This window comes from Apis cerana, linkage group LG13, assembly GCF_029169275.1.
Source record: "Apis cerana isolate GH-2021 linkage group LG13, AcerK_1.0, whole genome shotgun sequence".
NCBI lineage: Eukaryota > Metazoa > Arthropoda > Insecta > Hymenoptera > Apidae > Apis > Apis cerana.
The window spans coordinates 1,199,535-1,222,650 of record NC_083864.1 but is presented as its reverse complement, the minus strand read 5'-3'; the positions used below and the strand labels follow the sequence as shown (position 1 = coordinate 1,222,650).

The window sequence follows — 23,116 nt, the reverse complement described above, 5'->3', positions numbered from 1 at the left end:
GGCAAGCATATTGATTACTCAATAAGAGATATATATTTGATCTGAGAAATATTCTTTTATTTATTGAATTGCAGCATTATTTTGTTGAAAAATATAATTCTGTTCTGCAATCCGCATATTTGTTTGATTGATTATCAATCAATGAAACGTACTTTTTATTGTCCATACGGTAGTTAATAAAGTTTATCTCAGTCTTTTTGTGATATTCGATAATTGCCCAGTTTCTTCTCTCATTTGACGAGAAACTCTTTTTGTTTTCTCAAATCATAAAAATAATTCTATCTATCTAAATTAAATTTATTTTTTGTTATTCAAAAAGATAATATTTTTTTTTTCGTGAATATGTTCACGAGCAAATTGCAAATAAGCATTCTTATATTTTGTCATTAAGGAAGATCATTTTTAATCTCTACTATTGAAGGTGGTTTTACTTGTTGTAAAATATGTATAATATTTGGAATATTAGTTATAATATTAACTTCTGCAGTAACTTGTCAAGCTATACTATTAAAATTAAAAGCAGTTCATAAAATGGCCCATTTTTTATGAACTGTTACTCTTTTGTTTATCTTCTATTTTTTTTTCAACATTGATTAGAATTTTTTAACAAATTACTATTTTACAATTTCTATTCACTAATTTCACAATTTTTGCAATAGAATAGTTCTTTCATTTATAAATACGGTCTTTTTCATTTTGATTTAACTTCTTTCTATAAGCTATTATTTAAATTTTTTATTTATTCTGATACTAAATGATACTGAAACATTAATTTTGCAGTTCTTTGTTTCACTCAGCAATTCAGTTATGACTGAATATATTGTAAATTCGTTATCATTTTATCTGAATTATAGTAGTTAATGTTTACATTTTCTTTTAATAATTTTTTCAATGTCATCATACAAACATAATTGTTGTTATACATAATCGTAGAGATAAATACAATATATAAAGTACCGGAAAAGTTATATGTATTTAAACATAAAGCATTTAAATATACAGTATATAAAAAATACGGTATTGCTTCAGATGTGCTATATTTTATTACCCAAAATATTTTATCCATAAAAATATTTAAATAATAATATATATTTATAAAAACGTGAGATATTTGGCATAGACTTTAAACATGAAAATAATTAAAAAAGTTCATATATTCATATATACATATATATAAATGATAAAGCTTAACAAATTATAATGAGTTATAAGTATTTTATATGATTAATATATGTATTTAATACTTTAATAATCATAAAACAAAATATATTATGATAATACATATTCCATGTAACAATATGATATGGATATAAATATTCAATATTATTATGAACACACATATATAATAGAAATAATGAATTTCAATAATTGTGAAAACTATATGGTTTCTATTATTAAAAAATTAAAAGAAAAAGTAGAAAACTAAGTAAACATCTTTTGAAATAACATTATTATATATTTAAAATTTTGAAATGATATAAAATATTTATTTGTTAAATAAAATTATAAAATTTTAAAATAAAGTTAGAAAGTTAATTAAAATTTTATTTTATTAAGAAAAAAATAACATTTATTATTATTATTTAGTTTTAAAGTTTGTGATAATTCTATATAAGACCATGATAATAATCGTTTTATTGCGAAAAAATATTTGAAATTATAACTATATATTTATGAAATTGTTAATATTGTCTAATAAAAATATATAATAATTAAGAATATTAATAATTAATTTTATAATGTAATAATTTATTTTATAATGAAGAAATGAAAAAAAAAGAATAAAATAACTCTGGATTTTTAACTCTGGAATAAATAAATAATGCTTTTCAAATAACAAATATTAAAACTTGATTTCTAATTTCGAATTGTACTAAACCATCTAATGTCTTCAAGCTGTGGTTTTTCTTAAACAGAAATCGTTTCTCTTACATTTGTAGTTATTAATAATCTTACAATGTAGTTATTAATAAAATATGTTGTGTAATCAAACAGAATTTTTAACTGTTTAAATAACATTTAAGATTTTTTATTTAAATATTATTAGAAAAGATAAAAATATAATTGATTTTTATTAAAATGTAAATTATTATTATTAATTTTTATTTAAATAATGTTGTTATTAAAAAAAACAGAAATATATAATAATTAGTAATAATAATGATATCTATTTAAATAAAAACACAAATTAAAAAAAAAGTATTATTTTTAACTACTAACATATAATGATTAGAGAAAAGAAAAATATAAAGCTACAATGATTAAAGAAAAGAAAAATTAAGAAAAAAGAAAAAATTAATATTGATAATGATCACTATTATCAAATAAATATAATTTAGATATTTTTTACTATTACACAAAAAAATTTTATTATATTATATTATCAATAGTATATAATAATAATTTACAAGAAATATAATCTTAACAAATATAATTAGAAGATATAATAAGATATAATATAGATAATATAATATATATTAAATAATTATTATTTATAATGATTTTATATAAAATGTTCTTATAATATAAAAACGATAATATAAAATGATATAAAAATTTTAATATAATATAATAATTTAATATAATATAAAATTTTTAATATAATATAATAATGAAAAATATACACTGTATAAAATTTTGCTATAAGGAAATATAAATTTAGTTAATTAATATATTACTAATAAATTACTACTTACTAATAAATTGAACATTTTTTTCCTGCCAATAAAATGTTTTCTTTTTGCACCAAAATAAAAAGAAAATACACAATAATAATTATTAATTTATTACAATAATAACTATTAAAGAATAATTAATCAATTCTTATGCTAATTTTTCGATTAGATAAAGATAATGAAAGAAATTTAAAGTATTTCATGAAATACTTGTGGAAGCAGTATATGTAATATATATATTATAATTTTAGTTTTTAATGTATGGACAAAAGAATATAAAAAGAAAAAAAAATTAATAGTATTAATGATAATGTTAATAAATCAATATATATATATATACAGTTTCTAATTTATAAATATGCTTTATTTCTAATAATAATATAAATATTATAATATAATATATAATTTAAAAGCTGTTACTATTGTATTACTATTTGAAATAATTTTTTTTTATGCTATTTTCCTATTTTTCTTATATTTTTTTTATTAATGAAATACTCATTTTAAAATCTTTTATGTAAGCTGATATATTTCAAGGAAGAATATTCCAAATGTTAATTAACAAAGCTTAATTATTTAAGATTTAATTTCAAATAACTTTATATAAACGTTTAATAAATTTGGAAAATTCATTTTTAAAATTCTATAATGAAATAAAACGATAAAATTAAAATTGTTTTTTATTAGTAAATAAAATCTCTCTTTAATTTTTTAAGATCTTTTAGATCTTTTAATCATATATATATATATACACAATATTAATATAAATTATATAATATAAATTATTATATATATATATATATATAATAATTTTAATTTTTTTAATTATATATTTTTAAAAATTATTTTTATTTTTATTATATTATAATATTGCTTATTTTAATCATGTTTTTCTTAGTCTTTCTGAGTATATTTTAAATTAATTAATATCTTAAAATGAATACACAAATATTTACAATAAATAATATAACAATAGAGTATAAGAGAAAATATAAGTACGAATTTTTGCAAAATAATAATTTTTTTCTATTCTAAATCTTGTTCAAATTTTTTCTAAATCTATTTTTTGCATAATAAGAGACATTATTTAGTTAAAAATTAAATTATTATAAATTATTAAACAAAAATTTGTAAAATTTAAAAATAATTATTAATAATTTTATAAAAATTTAATTTATAAAAATTATTATTTTTAAATTATTTTTGTTTGTTATATAATTGTTTGTTACTTAAAAAATTTTTTAGTCAAATTTAATTTTTAATGTAAGTATTATTAAAAACTTAATATTATAAAAATAATTTAATATTATTAAAGAAAGTTATTATTTTATTATATAATATTCTTTATAATATAATACGATATTTTGTTATTAATAACCATGAATATAAAATATTTTATTTCTATGTTTCGTTCTATAAAAAATTATAATTTTATTTAAGAAAATATAATATATAAATTTGTAAGTATATACATATTTAATAATTCGTGTAAATTCGTATTTATTATTATCATATATAGTTTTACAAATTATTGTATATAAAAATAGATACGAAATTATAGATATGAAATTTTTCAAGATGCTTCTTCATGATATTTTATATTTAATATTATATATTATTTCATATTTAATATTATATAGTATTATATATTATTCAAAATAGTATATTTGTTTGAATTTTTTTTCTAAAATTTATTTAGTTAAGATATTAATGTTGAATTCAATGAAAAATTCAATGTATAATTTATATGTTCACGCTGTAGCAATAGTTTAGAGAATCATGTCTTCACATGTGATGCAATAGATTGGAATTTAAATATTAGCAAGCATTTAGTGTATAATTATTATTTTATTATAAAATTTCTGTTTTCAAAAATCTTTCACTTGTATTTATTATTACTATATTTTATATTACTATATTTATTATTATTATTATACTTATTATACTATTCATTATCAAGGAATTAAGTAATTAATTCTATTGTCATTTTATTGTTCGTACAAATATGAAATTTTAAAATAATTTTATATTTATTTATATATATATTATATATATATATATATTTTGAAATTTTATATTATTATAAAATATATTATATATAAATTATTATAAAATATATTATATATATATATTTATTTATATATATTTGAAAAAAATATATCAATATTAGAATAAATATATAATATTAGAGTTATAATAACAAAAACAAAATAAAGTAATATTTCGTTTAGATCAAGATAATTATTTAAATTGTTATTTGCTTTGATATTATTCGAACTAATTATAAAAATTAGAAGAATTTTATAATTTTAATAAAATAAAATATAATTGATTTTTTGTTATCGATATAGAGTAATTTAAAATAAGAAAAATGAGTAAGAAAAATATTTGATGTAACTTCTATATATTTAATAATGGTAAAAATAAATTGAAATGATAAAATTTTAATTATTCAATGTTTTAAAATAAGTAATTACTATCATAATATAATCTACTAATACAATGTACTGATTTATCCTTGCAAAAAAAGATAAGAAAAAAATAGTTGAAAAGAAAAATAAAATAATATAGAATGTATCACATATAACATGCATGATCCTTGTTACAAACTATGTGAAACATCTTCGGAGATCCATCACTTTTTAAGTGGGGATAAAGTGAGAGTATAAAAGGTGAATTCCTTATTTCCTTAGGATCACAAACGATCTGATTTAGTAGTGTTCATCTTTTTTAAAAGTGTTTTCTTCATTAAGAGAGAGATGAAAACAATTGTAAGTAATTTTTTTATTTTTATTTATATATTGATTTGTTTTACATCATTATTTTCGTTATTTGAATATTTTTTTTTTCTTATTTTGTAATAAAAATTGAAAATAGAATATTCTGACATCTTCTTATAGAAATCAGATACAAAATAAAATTATAGATTGAAAAAAAACCACAAAAAAAAAAACAAAAAACAAAATTGTTTATTTTAAATTTAATCAATATAAAATTAATAATGAATTTAATATGTTTTACCAATATTTTATTTCTTAAATCATATTTAATAAAATTTAATGTAAAACAAAATAAAATTTTACGTAATAACAAATTTTCATAAAATATAAATATAACATAACATATAGATTTTTATTATTAGAATTAAATGAAAATAATAAAATTTATATTATTATTTAATGATTAATTTATGATATATTTATTATTTAATGATAAATTAATGATTAGTATAATATTATTATTATCATTATAACGATTTAATTATTACATTTTAATTTTTTAGTTATCGTATATTTTTAAATTAGAAAAATTATTATTTATTAATGTTATTAAAGATCGATTAAGCAGAATATTTTCAATTTTTTCAATTAAATTGTGGGAGAACATAAATACAAATAAAAAAAATTGATATATTATAATGGGTATATTACAAAGATTTAAGAAAATATTAAATATAGACTGAATTATATATACGATAAATTCTGGAATTAACTATTGCAAATATTTAATTAAATACAATTATTTAAAATATTTAAGTTTTTATTTCAAAATATCATATTTGTATCTATATTAATAATATAAAATATAATACAGAATTTTTTAAGAAGAAATTATTAAATTATTATTTATCAGAATATTTATTTATAAATGCTTTTTTTGTTATTATTGATATATTTTAATTATTTCTGAATAATATTATCATGTGAAGAATAAAATGAAATCTGCATGGTTGACCTTTAATATATGTTCTTAGAACTTATTGCTAAATACATAGTATATTGCTTCAATCTATATTGAATATTTATTTATTAATTGCATATTATTAATTTGATTAATTAATTTAATTATGTAATATTTTACAATTACAATTATATAATAAATTACATAGTATATTTTATAGTATTATATAATATTATATAATATTAATAATAATTATAATTATACAATATATTATATATTATATAATATTAATAATTATATAGTATAAATTAACTGTTTCATAAGAAATAATAAATATATATTTTTTCAGTATTATTATTTTATCATTTTCTTTGTTTAAAAATTTTTAAGAAAGTTTAAAAAAATTAAAAAAAAATTTGTAAATTAAAAAAGAAAAAATTAAATTAATATTATGCACACCAAAATAATTGAAATATGAAAAATAAAAATAATTGTAAATATTATTCCTTTAAATTCGAATTAAAAAAAATAATATAATTCTTGAACTGTTGTTGCGACATGGATAACTGGAAAGAACACGAAACAATCTAAATCGAAGACGAGTTCGTAAACTCGTAGGTCAGGAGTTAAATGACCCGCATTGGCATCTTACTTTCACTCATCACATTGATGGTGTTGGTCACAGATTTCTATTATTATTAAAACTTCATTTTAAAATACACAATATTACAATTATTATCAAATGTATTGTAAGAATAATAATTAATTTTTTTTTAAATAGTTTAATAATAATACAATTTCTTTTTTTAGATAATAGCAATAATTTTAGGATTTGCAGCAGCACAAGATTCAAATTATGCTCGTAACAATTACCACGAAGATAGACAAAATTCTCCAACTGATGAGAGGAGAGGATCATTAACAACAACACCCATTCCAATTTTACATTGGAACAAACAACAAGAACATGATGGAACTTACAAAACAAGGTAACTATTTTTATAATTGCTTTTTCATTCAGTAAAATCTTATAATTATCTTATATTATAATTTATATAAAATATGTATATATTTTATGAATTTTATATATAATATTTAATTTTTTTAATTAAAAATTTAAAATTTAAAATTTAAAATTATGAAGCATATGAAAAATTTTTATGAAACATATACTTTTTTTTCGATACAAATTAAATATAAATATAAAATATTATTATTTAATAATTAGTTATGTTTAAATTAAAATAAATTAAAATATATTAATTATAATATATACATAGTTTTTTAATTACTAATAATTTTAATTTGAAATCCTTTTCATTTCTATTAATTAAAATTTTTATGTAATTATAAAACATATAATTATTAAAATTGATATGTAAAAAGTACTTGAATTATAATACTTAATATATACTTAAATATAATTTATATTTATTATTTTTATCTATTATTAAAATATTTTATTTGAAAAATATTTAATAATAACAATATAAATAATAGCATTTATTTATTGTTACAATGTGATTATTTATTTATTGCTTATTTATTATTAAATTTAAAAAAAATTATTATATATAAGGATAGAAAAAAAAATATATTATAAAGAATAAAATTACTTATTAAAATATACTCAATTTAATTAAATAAAATTTTAAAATTATTATTTATATATGTTAAAAAAATAGTGAAGCTAAATTTTTTTATTAATAATTTATTAATATTATAATATGTTAATATGTATAATATGTTACTAATAATAACATAATTCTTATTAATTTATAAACATAATTTATGTAAAATTACAAAATTCTATTTCCTATTAAAATAATTGTTAATAAATATAAATTATTAAAATTGAAATATTACAATAATATTATAATAAAATTATAAAATCACAATAAATTTAAAAATAATATGTTTCAATTTGAATTTAAGAATTTATTTTTTGAAACAATTTCATAATTTATGAAATATACATTAATCATTAATCATTTTATTATTTTAATCTGAAAAAATGAAAATCATATATAAAAAATATTAAATATAATTCTTTACATATATATCATACGCAAAAGAATAAAAAATCAAATTTTATTTTTGCGATTTATATGATAATTGTGTAATAAAAATTTAATTAATTTAATATTTATTATATGATATGTAATTAATTTTGCAGTAATAATATTAAAATAAAATACTTAAAATTCTCTATTACTTTCTTTATTATTTATCTTTATTTATAATATAATTTCTGTTATAATATTATAATTCTAATATAATTTTATATTAAATCTAAGTGAAAACATGAAATATATTAATGTTTAAATATATAATAAATTTCATATAACATATTGAATCAAAAATATAAATTTTATATTTACATATTTACAAATCTCATCATATAATAAATTTAAAAATGTATTTGTAAATTTGAAAACTTCGTTCGCTAACTCTACGATGTACGCACATATTGAAATAAAGTTTAAAAGAATGTAATTTGAAATCTGATGTGAATAACTTATTCATAGTTATGAAACGGGAAACAATATTATCGCTGAGGAGAGTGGTTACATCAAGAAAGTAGGCGAAGGCGAGGAACAAGGAGAAGCATTGGTTCAACAAGGAAGTTTCTCATATACGAGTCCAGAGGGGAAGCTGATCACCATCCATTATACTGCCGACGAGACTGGCTTTCACGCGACCGGAGATCACATTCCCACGCCACCGCCAGTCAGTGAAGAGATTCAAAAAGGCCTCGACCTCATCTTTGCAGGCATTCGTCAGCAAGAGGTACGTCTCACGACTTTTCCTTTTCTTACTTTCTGCTTCTTCCTTTCTCTATTTGTTCTTTCCTGTGTTCTCTTTCAATTCGATTTATACTTTCTCTTTCTTTCTTTTTCATCTTATTCTTTCATTTCATTTTATATCTCAAAAAAGTATACATATATTATTAATTATATAAGATAGTTTACATAAATTGTAACAAATATTTTTTTCAAAAATAACACGATAAATATTTTTATGATTTTTTGAAAATTTTTTTATAAATGTTGCTAAGAAAGAATGTTTCTTGTATCACATATGGTTATAGATAGTATCGTAGATACTATTCTTCATTCGAGTAACAAAATTATTATCGAACATTCCATCCCATTTAATGAAATAATTTTTACTTTAGAACATATTCATTTTTATTATGCGATCTCGAGATTTTGTGATATTATAATATTTGATGATTCTTTTGCTCAATGAATAAAAATTTATTATTAAATTTTATCGGTAACATTAAATAAAAATTCGTCATTATATTAAAGAAAAAAAGAAAAAGAAAAGGAAATTTTTTTCTATAGAAATATTATTAATAAATCATATAATTTGAAATAATTCCAGTTGATATTTAAAATAATTTTGGAAAAAATCCAATTTTATAAAACATTATGTATTATTATAATAAAATTTTTATAAAATATATTATTAAAATATTTTATTAAAAAAAAGAAAAAATATATAATTCAACAAATAAAATGGTTTTATAATATTAATATAATAAAATTTGTTAATTTTGTAAATATTACAAAGCAGAAATAATTATTATAATGATAATAATTAAGCATATCTATTCTAAATATTTATAATATTATTAAATTATTTTAATTATTTAAAATCAAACTATTCTATTTTTATTATTATTATTAGTTATTTATTTACATTAGACTTAGCATTAAGATTAATAACAAAGTTTTCATTGTAAAATTTTAATTTATAATTTAAATAAAACTATTTTTTAATAATAATAAGTTTAATATATTAAATAATATTTTATTTATAACAATTAAGTTTTGATAAAATTTATTTTGATTAAATTAGATTAATGAATTTTAATCAATGAAAAATATAATAAGAATGTTTTATAATTTTTTTTTAATTCTTTAAAATTATTTTGTAAAAAAAAATATTATATTATTTTACAACTAAATTAATTAAATAAATAATATTAATGTTATTAATATTATAATATTTATAAGTAATTATATTATAATTTCTCTATGAATATATTTGTAATATAAGTATATATATATATATTCCCATATCTAACGTATTTATTAAATATTTATTAATATTTATTAAATATCTAATGTAAGGATATTTATTAAATATATGAATGTGTAATAATAAAATTATTATTGTATTATAGGAAGCAGATGCACGTGAGGCAGCTCAAAAACTACAGCAACAACCCTTGAATCAGCAAATAGATCGACGAGATAATTATGATAGAAAATTTCGAAAATGAAATAAATAAAAAATAAATATTGTTGACATATGTCTTCATGTAGTATAAAAATTAAGTCAAACAATTAAGTCTTTAAATTAAGGATATTTTAATAAAATAAATTTTATAATAATATTATAAAGTAAATATATAAATGTGTGTTTTCTTTCATTGATATTATTAATATTAAAATTTATATTTTAACATAATCATAAATTTATCTGTTTATGTATTCGTGGAATACATTTGAAGAATCAATTTTAAAAGCTAAGTATATTAGAAAGTTATTATATAAAAATTTCGATTGAAACTTACTTAATTATAAATAATTTAAATTTGTGTTAATTGGGAAGATAGAATAAACAGAATTATTGTATTAAATATTATTAATTGCTTATAATTCAATAAATAAATCTTCATCGAAATTTTTATACGTCAAGTTTTGTATTTATTTTATCTTTAGAATCTTCCAAAAATCCACAAATTATATATTAATTATAAAAACACAAATTATAAATTAAAAAAATTTATTAGTCAAGGAGAATTAATTATCAAAATTAAAATTAGAATTAATTTAATTTATATTATAAATGATAAAAATTTCTGAATATAAAATAATATGTGTAATACTTTTTTTTAATCTCAAATGAAAAACATTAATTTTTTTTAATGAAGATCGTGGACATATAAAAAGATTGATTTTAAAAAATATGAGTATGAAATGATATTTAAGAAAGGAATAATAAATATTGTAATCTGTCAGATATTATAAATATAATGTTTATTTCATTTTAATTAAATAAAGTTCTTGATAAAGTTATTGTAACTGAACTGATAGTACAAATCGAAAAAAAAGGAATTTATATGAAAAAAATAAATCGAAAATGTAAAGTAATATTTCTTTAGTATAAAGTTTGGTTACAGTTCAATTATTTTGTCAAATATTTGAATTCATTATTCGGTGCAATCAATACTTGGAATTTAATGAAGACATAAAGCTTTTGATACTAGAAGCGCCGGTTTGAATATGTAATTCAAATATTTTTGCATATCATTAGGTATATGATTTCTCTATTTCTATAGTTATTTTAGCAAAACAAATCACTAAATGGATACATGGAAAAGAGAGAACTGATCATTAATTCTTTTAGTTATTAATCATATAAAAAAGATTTCGTTTGGCCTTAAATGCGAGAAACTTTTGATAAAAAATCACTATAAATAAGCTCGAAATTTATTAGTTAATAATTACATCTGCTAACATCGATTAATATCACATTTTCTTTATAATTCATTATTATAATCATATTATTATAATAATATAAGTATTATAAATTGCGTCGGACTGATTAAGATAATAAATATAAACGGATAATTGAAATCCTTTTCTGTAATTATCGTTGACAAACTTCTATTAAATGTAAACAAAGAATGATATTATTTGAGAAGACTGTCGTTTTTTAGAATTTAGTCGACATTTATAATAATTATATATTTCTATTTATAATATATTTTAGCTTGGCTGAATCTGGCTGATTTTAACGGTAACATATTCCAAACACAGCTGACAATGGCAAATAACATTATTTTACTTCGAGAAAATCTAAGAGAGATATGCTGAGTTGTTTTCGCTTATCAGAGATGAGATTATTGTATATTATTCAAGCGAAGAATTTTCCTAGTGGACGATGATGTCGCGGGCACTGACCGCGATATTATTCATTGTTGGTGTGTCTCATCAGGAAATTATGATCCTCTCAATTTAACTAGAAAGAGATTTTCTGAGAACATGAGCTTCACTTGAAATAGAATCTCATAATAATCACGTGACTGCCGATTATGATAATTAGATAGTTTGTAAATATATTGTGCTCTGACCATCACAATTACCTATCGTTACTTATAAGGAAAATTTTATTGAACACATGATAGTCTGACTGCCGGATACGATAATTAAATTAGTTTTGTTTTAATATCACATCGTGCTCTGATTGTTGGACACAATTTCCTACTATACATTGAGAGATTGTGTTCTCTAATAGATACGAGCTCCACACACATAATTACTTATAGAGTTCATCTTTGGTATTTTATCGATGGAAAATCTGCTAGAATTTTTGTATTAGCTTGATATCAAGTTTTAAAGACCGCGAAGATCGAAGTAATCAATGGAGTACTTATATATTGATCCAAATATAAATTAGTAATTTTTGGCGCTCTTCTCGTGCTCGCTACAATCTCTGCAACAAGAAAGAATCACTTTATACTTAATAATTAATAATTAACTGACTTAAATAAAAAATCGAATTGATTTAAAAATTATTTATATGCGAACTACTTGCGATTCAATGATAATATAAAGGACTGCACTATGCACTATGAAGCTTGTAAGCAATGTAACAGAAAACACTATATAATGATACGTAAAGAAAATCCAGTACAAACATTTAGGTTGAATGTAAATAATAAAGAAAAAACATTTGTCTTTCTTAATCATCTAGATCCGTAATAATAAAAGACACCTATGATTCTACTGGATTTTATTGAATTCGGGCTTTCAATCATATTTCATGATATTTTGTGAAAAAATTGGAGAGCATACTCCAACGTAAGATCAACATTTTCGTCATAGAAATAAATCATTTTACTTTAAAAATAAAAAGAATTTTTCGCGCGATCATATAATTCAAAATTAATTACTTCAATATTGATTTGTCATTTCTCATTTCTCATCAAATATTCTAACTAATCATTTTATTTCTAAAATACAATTTAATATTCCATTCAACATTCCATTGACAAATTTCAAATTTAACATCTCCAATAAATTCGCTCTGATTAACGCGGAGACGTTTTTCAAATTGGTTTATGCATCAGTCAAATCTCTATCGTAAATAATGATTGAAATTAATTAGATGAAATTAAATTAAAAAAAAAACGAAGATAACTATGTTACTTTGGGAAAATTGAACATTGATAGTCAACAAAATCCTCAAGGTAATTCATTATCATTTAACACTTAACTCAATCGAAATACATTGGGAGTTGGAAAAAACTCCGCAAGCATCTATACTATCGACAGAGTTAAATTGATTCCATACATGCGAATCAATTTATGCAAACTACATCATCACACCAATATATCATCCGACTTTCTCAAATTTTAGATGATTCGTATCATCGTATTGCGATGTTTTCTCACATTGAAATGCACGTTCAAGAAAAATTTGTAATTAAGAACAGAATATATTTATGAATGAATATGAATGAATTATAAATTAGGACACATGAAATATGAAACATCCATATATTTACCCGTACCTTTTAAATTTCCCACGGTAATAATTGATCCGGCAAGATCAATACACGAATGTATTGTTTATCGGCATGTTATACTCATCACTATTAATTATCGGATGAGCAATCCCTCCCAATCATATTTAAAATCGAGAGTTGATTTTCACTTTTCATAAAAGAGAAAATCTATTGTAATCAGTGAAGGATAAAATTTACTTAACCAATTTTCATCTATCTTATGATCCGAATAGTGCATATTCGAATTAACCATGGATGCCTTTCTTGCAGTATTACAACTGATTATTTCGAAACGCGGCAAATACAACGATATCTATTCAGACAATGAACTTCATAAACGCTAATCGTGAATTAAAGAATTGTACAGCTTCTTATCTGATCATAAGCACGTTAGCTAAATTGCATGGACTAAATAAATCAATAATATTTTATATATTTTATATTTTATAATATATTTCAAAATCACCATACTCCGGCGGTATTTCGAAAATAGCGATAAAATCCGCGAAACATTATCTCGAATAAGGTTAACGCATTATTGTCCTTTGAGACCTGTTCATCATCACAATACAAGCTGAAGTTATTTTCAATTCTTGTAACTTCTCTCATCGAATCCTAACGATCTAATGTCTGTATATTTCTTAATTGGCGACTCACTAATTAAGTGAGAGATTAATCATAAATGCAGTTTATACAAGAGTTAAGTTTTTCACAATATCATGATCGTGTCTGACGGTCAAAACATGATGCGTAGTTACAAGAAAACTATCTATTTTTCGTATCTGACGATCAAAATATGACATGTTCATAATAAAATGTTAATTAGATGTTCTTCACAATGTCATAATAGATAATCATATCCGATAGTCAGAGTACAATTAAGAGGATTATAGTTCCTCGATTAGACAATAATAATCAATATTATCGTAGTCAGTGTTTGATTCGCAATATTCTTAAGTTAAAAAAAAATTTCTCGAATTGAGTTGGTGATCAATTAAAGATATCAAAATAATGATAATCAGTGATTGATCAGCATACATTTATTATAGATTTCTTCGAATTAAAATAATGTTGCTATTGAGCTAGCCGTCATCACATCATTTTTTGTTTAGGTTTAATGAAGTCAGGCGACCAATCATAATAAAAAAGAATTTCCATAGGAGAAACTTCTTCGAGCTGGTCATAAATCTCGCGAGCAATAAGTAATATTAAGCGAACATTTTGACATAGAACATTTTGACATGCGAACATATTCTTATTCAATAATTTTTTTCTAATTAATTTATATTTCAAATAGTAAAACAATATTATAATTCTCACTATCATTTAAAAATTTCATATTTTAAAATGAATTTAGAGCGAGGATAAGGATCACATTAATTATTTTCTAGTTGATTGATTTTCCGACTAAAATAATTATATTTTTAAAACATGATCTTTTATTAATATTTTCTGCATAATATATGTTTATATATGCGTTTTGAGTTTTTCTTCTCTATGATAATAAAATTATTTATTTATATTTTATTTAATAATTTATTGTATCTTTTAAGTATCTCAATTTGTGTATTCTTTTTGTTATGTATTTTAAATGAAGCGTGACGAAATATAAACAAAATTGATTTAACATGTTAACTAGAAAAATCGAGCCAGCTAAATATAATAATCTGTCTACTAATTCTCTAATAAGTAATATTGCATTATTTGATCCTTTTCTTTCTTCGATAATAAAGTTTGTTTTTGTATTTTCAGATTCTATAGACATTGATATGGGTTTATAATTTTACATTTCAAATTTTTTAAATAATTCTAAAATGTATTTTCTTTGATTTAATTTAATGCTTCTGATATATCCGATATGTCCATAATTTTTAAAATATATTGCTTAATTTAGTGCATAATAGTGCTGATTAACTTCTTAAGATTAGAATTAACAAATATACAAAGATTTGTATTAGATTTTTATATATTCATACTAAATAAATAAATAATTTAATAATGAATAAGTATTTAATTTTTCATATCACACTCCATTAGATTGTTTTAATTAATATAAGAATTTTTGAAGAAGGCTGATTTTTATTCTTCATTAGAAATAGTTCAGATTATTCCATATCAGACTATTTCTTTTAAATCACATTGAACATAAATCAATAAATTAATATGATATTTAGTTGATCTATATACATTTTATTTTCAATTGAAGTAACTAAAATTGTTTTATATCTTATTACAAGATATATTTCTTTATAATGTATACCATAGTTTTATTTTATCTACTATTAGTTTTATATTTATATTTGTTTATAGATTCATTGTGATTTTTTTTTTTATTTTAAATGCTTATTTATTTGATAAGAAATTATATATTATATTTCAAGCTTTAAAATTGATTTTCATGTTCTATTCAGTATTCATATTCATTATCAAAATTATTTGTCATTTTCAATTTTATTAATTGATTAAATTCTCCTTGAAATTACTTTGATAATCTTCCAAGTTTTCTCATTTGAATATTTTTTTTTTCTTTTCTTTGAAAATTATTATTATTTTCTAAATTATATTACTATTAATCTACAACATGTTTATGTTATGTTTATATTATTTCTTTTAGGTAGAAAATCTATTATTATGTTTTCATCTGTTTTTGAAAATCTTTAAAATTCTTTTTAAATTTTCATATTTTTATATAAAGCATACATCTCGTTTTTTATCAGACTATAATTTTTTTGTTTTAGATTCATTTAAATATTGAATTACATATTATACATATTTACATTATATATAATTATATATATATATATATATATATATATATCATAGTTAATATACTCTTACTTATTTGATCAAATGTTTCTATTTCAGATTTCTTTTCTAATGCAATGACTTTATATTTAAATATTTTCACAAATCTAATATATGGTTTTCTTTTGTTATATTTTCTATTTATCCATTCATATTGTCCATCATATCTTTTATATATAAGTATAGAGCTTAGATATCTATTTTAAATGTAATTTGCTACATTTATTGCATCAGTTATCACAATGTTTCAAGTATATACATTTTAATATTCTGTTAATGTTCTATTGGTTCTTTTGGCCATTTTATTTAAGAATATTTCATATTTAATTACTTCTTGATATTATGTATTTTTCAAGAAATTCTTTAAAATTTTTTGAAATATTTATTTTTTTATATTGTAGAATCCGATATATTTTCCAATTTTTTTCTTGATTTGAACTTTATAATTTTTAAATGTATATTTAAATCTATTCTTTAATATTGTTACTTCTATATATGTATACTTTTTATATTATCAATAAAAATAATAAAATATCTTATATCATCTAATGAAATTATCTTTATAAATCTACAAATATTGATATGTATTAATTCTCAAATTTCAGTTTTTCTTTCTGAAGAAATCTTAAATGAAATTTTATGAATTTTTTTTAAATGATATATTTCATATTCATAATTTTCATTGAAATTACATAACTATATATATATATATTGTAATTTCAATATTTTATGTTATATAATTTCAAAATTATGAATATATATTGATAAATTTTAATATTTTTATAGATATGACATAATATTGTCATAGTAATTTCTAAACACTATTAATCATCAATCATTAGATTAATATTTGATATAATTATATATATTTATACATTAGAATTTTTATTATATTTATATGTTTCCATTGCTATTTTTTGATTTATCTTTTTTAAAAATCTATCTCTTATTAGATATCTGTCATTTTAATCTTCGAATTTGGTTTTCAATTTTATTAATTTTACTTTTAAGAAATTTAATGATAATGATCTTTAGATTTTATGTATGTACAAAAATTTTCTTATTCTGATGAAAAACAATGTATAATTTAAAGTGATTTTAATATCTATTTCTTCTAATTATCATAATATTCATTTACATATTTATTTCTTTTCAAATTTTGCATAGTTGCTCATAAATGATTTCATTATTGAATTTTGCAATGAATATCTTTCAAATATATCTTCTTATACCATATATTTGATATATATTGCATTTTCTGTTATTTAATTTTTACTAATGCTTAAAAAAATTAAAATCAAGTTTTTCATTTTTGATGTTCTAATCAATTGTTTGTTTTTATTTTATTAACACATCCGTAAATACATATTATATATTAATTTTTTAAAATTTATTTATTTCTAACATTAATTTTTTGACATTAGTTTTTTGATTGTATATATTTTAAAATTTATACCAATTTTTAAATTATTTTAGTATATGATTCTATATAATTTTTTGGATCCATAATTTATTGAATTTAATTTGTGCAAATGATCGGTATTTAATTAATAGACTTTTACTCAACTTATATTCATTTGACAAAATAACATATGCATATTTTCAATAAAATTTTAATTCAATAAAATTTAATTAATTCTTTCAATTAGATTTATGACTTAGAATATTAATACGATACATATATATATTCTTACTTTCCATTCATACAATGCGTTATAACAACTAATAACAGGGATACCAACACTAATGAATATGGTGATTCTTTTCAACATGTACTAAGTGCCAAAAATTTGAATCAATAGAAATTTATTAAAAAAAATGACCAAAAAATTGAGCATGATTTTTAAAATTAAATTTTTTTTTATTGAAACATATTTGTTATAAGAAACTAAAAAGGAACATTCTTAAAGAAATCATAAATTGCAAATGATCTTTTGCAAAATTAGTTAGATTCATTATGTCTTAAATTAATTTTATATATTTTTATTATTATGTAACGATAATATATTATAAATAAATAACATAATAAATAAACAATATTTTAATAGTAATATAAAATTAATATAATAATAATCATTAAAAATATTTAATATTATAATTATATTAAGATTTAGTATTATTATTAGTTAATATTTAATATATTATTGAAGTTAATAAAAATTATTTTTTATTTTTATCAAGAATTAACAAAAATTAATAGAAAAAGAAGAATCTCAGGAAAAGTTTCTGATTATTATGATTGTATTCTTGAATCAATTTAGCAATCCAAAATTACTAATAATCCAAAAGTAGATTTCTTAGTATAGAAAAGATATTTTTATTTATTAATATAAAGAGAAGTAATGTCATTCTTCAATGAAGTAACCATTTATCGAATAGAGATTTCACACGAAACAAACACAACACGAAAAGTTTCATTAAAAAAAGTTGCAAACTTGTTCGTTAACTATTTATATTTGTAGAATAAAAAATTGATTTTTTAAATCAAACATCTCTGCAATAAAAAAACTATTTTTAAATCTGTAAATAATAGAGAAGAAAAATTTTGTTTTGAAATTTAAATTTTATCTTCATATTTTCTTAATTTATTTATTTTTTATTCGTTCCAATATATAACTAAAATATATAACTAAATTTCAAATCTTTATAAATATATCTAAATAAACATGTTTTCAATGTATCTATTATTTTTCAGATATTTTTCATTTTATTGTATTTTTACACCTTCTTGTTCTAAAATATTATTTTTTATTTTAATTATTCCACAGATGTACATAGTTGACATGAACAATATATTATTTCCTTGAATAAAATATTCCTGACTCTTCCTAAAAAAAAAAATCTAGAGGAACTAAATTTGATGACTAAGGCAGTTATAAATATCGAGTGATCTATAAATCTATAGTAATCTATAGTAATAAATCTGTAAATTCAATGAATTTCAAATATATATAATCAGATATCATTATTTAAAATTGTAATTTTAATTAATAATTAAAATAAAAAAAGATTCATTATACATAAAAATCACTGTATGACATTTATAATGCGGAATATGATATAAAAAAGTGCCATTAAAAAATCAATGTCAAGAAATCATAAACGATTTGGACTTGTTAAGAGAAAAGATAAAAAAATAGGATAGCGTATGATATTTTTTTTGATAATATCTATCTTACATATTAAAAGAGAAGTCTTTAATTGAATTTTTATGTCAGCTAATGTGGGAATTTCTATAATTCCAAATTCTGGTAATTAAGAATATTCTATAATTCTGGTAATAAGAATATCGGAAAAAATTATTTTAATATAGTATAAAATATTTTCAGTAAAGCGTGGATTATATTCTAATTTTTTAGCATCTAACGACAAAATTTTCGTAATATAATCTGTTTTACACAGTTCTTACATTCGGTGAATCTTATAAAGTAAATCTTTCTCACGTTATATTTTTCTTATTCTTTCGTGTGAAATCTCTATTTTTTGCAAGAGCTTCTATCATTTTGTGCATACGTATATGTATGTGCATACGTGTATGTATGTGCGTGCGTGCGTGTGCGCGCGCGCAGTGTGTGTGTATGTGTGTGTAATAGCAATATTTGGATATTTTTTAAAACGAAATATAACAAATAACTTTTTTAAAGTTATCAAAGGATAAAATAACTTGAATTTTTTAGACATTAGAAAAATTAATTTACTAGATAATATGGAAAAAAAGAAAAAAATTTTAAAAAAATAAAAAAAAAGAAAATTAAAAAAAATTGTCATTGATCATGAAGAAAAAATCATGATTTTTTATCTGAATTTATAAAAAATATGTCTTTTTTAAATCTAAAGAAATTATATGTAAAGATTCATTGAAATTGATTAAAAAAAAGCTATAGATGTCAAAAGATATCAAATAATTTTAGATTTATAGAATTATAGATTTGTTAAATATATATATAGACTGAAAATTATGAAACACTGCAAATTTAAAAATTTTTTTATTATTTGTAGTTTATAACAAGTATTAACAATTTTGACAAATTTTTAACAAATTTTATGGATATATATAACCTAATCCATAAACAATATAATATATTATATTTTTCTTTTTTTACGCTAATATATAATATATTATTAATCAAACTATAATAAATTCTAATGATTAAAATCAATTTATCAAATTTTAATCTAATATAAGAAAATGAATTGTTTTACTTTTGTCTATTGAAAAATCAATGGAATTTTTAGATTATTGAATTATTGATCTAGATTTTGAAAATCATGAATTAAAAATTTCTCTTTAAAATTTTCTACTAATTTTTATCAATTATCGATATATTTTATATAATGCAGAATAATTCTCATTAGTTTCGTCAATAGCATAAAGCTTAGCTTTAAATGTTTCTCTTTCGGAGCATTTTCTAAAGATCGAATGGAAAGATCTTACACTAACGCAATTCTATCCCTTGCCTATTATAGCTATTGCTCTTGAACTAGTTCAAATAGCCTTCAAATAATGGAAGCGAATGACGTTATGTGTAAATTTCGTAATTTCTTAGAAGAGATTTGTGTTTAAACTCATAAATATAATAAGTTCTAACGAGTTGTTTATGATTTATGATTTAAGATTTTAAAACTTTAGTTCCTTATAACAAGCATTATATATTTTTAATAAAAAAAATTATAAAATCATACTCAACATCAATTTTGCAGTTACTTTTTTAATCTTTATTAATTCAAATATGTAAAATCATTCTTCAAAATCAAATAATTTTTTAATATTTTATACAAAAAGAATCTAAAATTATATAATTTTTATGATTTATGATAATTTAATTTGATGATACTACGTAAATAATGTATATTTTTCAATTATTTTTTTTATAATAAACTATTTTGATTATATGAGATATCTAATAATTTAATTCAATTTATTTTATCTTGTTCTTAATATCACATTTTTTTAATGTAAATAATAAATAATTTTTTAATACTAAAATTAATACAATATTTGAATTTCTTAATTATTTTATATATTTTTCCAATTATATCATATTTTTATATTGTTGATTATAATATATTATTAATATTTTTTATTTTTAATTTCATATAATTATCATAAATAAATTTCATTATATGAGGAGAAACAAACATAATGTATATTTACATATATATATATATATATTGTTTTAATATTGTATTATATAAAATTTTATTATTGTTTTAATAATAAAATTCACTATATCAAAATGATTAGATAGTACAAAGTTCGGGTAAAAAATTTTCATTATACAATAATATTTATTTTTACTGTACATAACTATTATAAGTTATGAAATTAATATATGTTTTAAGAAATCTTATTATTTATGGCATGGAATTCTTTTCATTATACATATATATATATGTTACTTTTAATATCAACAAATTTTATTATATTTCTATTTAATAAGATGTGTATGAACTTATATCTGCATTGAAAAATAGTTATTAATAAATTAGAATTAATTGATGATATAAAAATCAATTAATTATGCGATTATATACATTTTATATTTTTAGAGAATGTATTTTTAGAGAAACAAGATTATATTTTAATATTTGCCATATGGTTATATTTAATATTGCCCATATGGAAAAATAAATTTTAAAATATATAGAATTATGTAATTAATTAAATAAATTTAAAAAATATATTTTAAAAAAACTTAAGAAAAAATTTTAACTATATTTGCTTTATGAATATTATCAATATTATATATAAGAACAATCGGCTGCTCGAAAGTTTTTTACGTTTTAAGTTTTTATATATATCTCTAGAAACTAAGATCGAATGATAGCATATATAAAAATTATTCAAAATTATGACTTTAACAATTTTTTTTAAAATCATTGAAATCGGTAAAAAATCTCTTTTTTTTTCTTGCATAATTAAAAATTTGAGACACTTCTATTTCTGTTATCACTATCTTGTTCCATCTCTACATCTTATTTCTCTTGATAATTTCAATAGTTTACAATTTAATAAATTAACCTTAATCAATTTTTATATAATTTTTATATAACTCTTGTATTTATTTATTTTAGAAACTAAAAATGTAGTCATGAATATATCCACAGTTTATATAGGTAGACTTTGTTCAAAATGTCGTTGAAATATACATTTCGAGATAATTGAAATCATGAAGTAAAAGCGGTTTATTTTGTAATAAAAATAATAATTATTTCCATTATATATATGTATATAAATATGTACATTTATTAGCACTTTATAATAAAATAATAGATTGAATAGCTTAGAATATTTATGAGTTATTATATATCTTTAAAAACTTCTATTGTTATAAAAGAAAAAATTTTCTTTGAATCTATAGAATTT

General features: G+C 18.7%; 2 protein-coding genes across 3 annotated transcripts in view; one reads left to right on the top strand and one right to left on the bottom strand.

Moving 5' to 3' along the window:
- Positions 1-23,116, bottom strand: part of LOC114577415 (cytochrome P450 302a1, mitochondrial) — a 93,677-nt gene that overhangs the window by 38,396 nt on the left and 32,165 nt on the right. The window lies entirely within an intron of this gene.
- LOC107996964 (endocuticle structural glycoprotein ABD-4) lies at positions 5,306-10,784 on the top strand. The gene is made up of 4 exons (XM_017055290.3): positions 5,306-5,446; positions 7,167-7,345; positions 8,885-9,146; positions 10,552-10,784. Exons 1-4 carry the CDS (start codon positions 5,435-5,437, stop codon positions 10,648-10,650), a joined length of 552 nt encoding a protein of 183 aa, XP_016910779.1. The 5' UTR covers positions 5,306-5,434; the 3' UTR covers positions 10,651-10,784.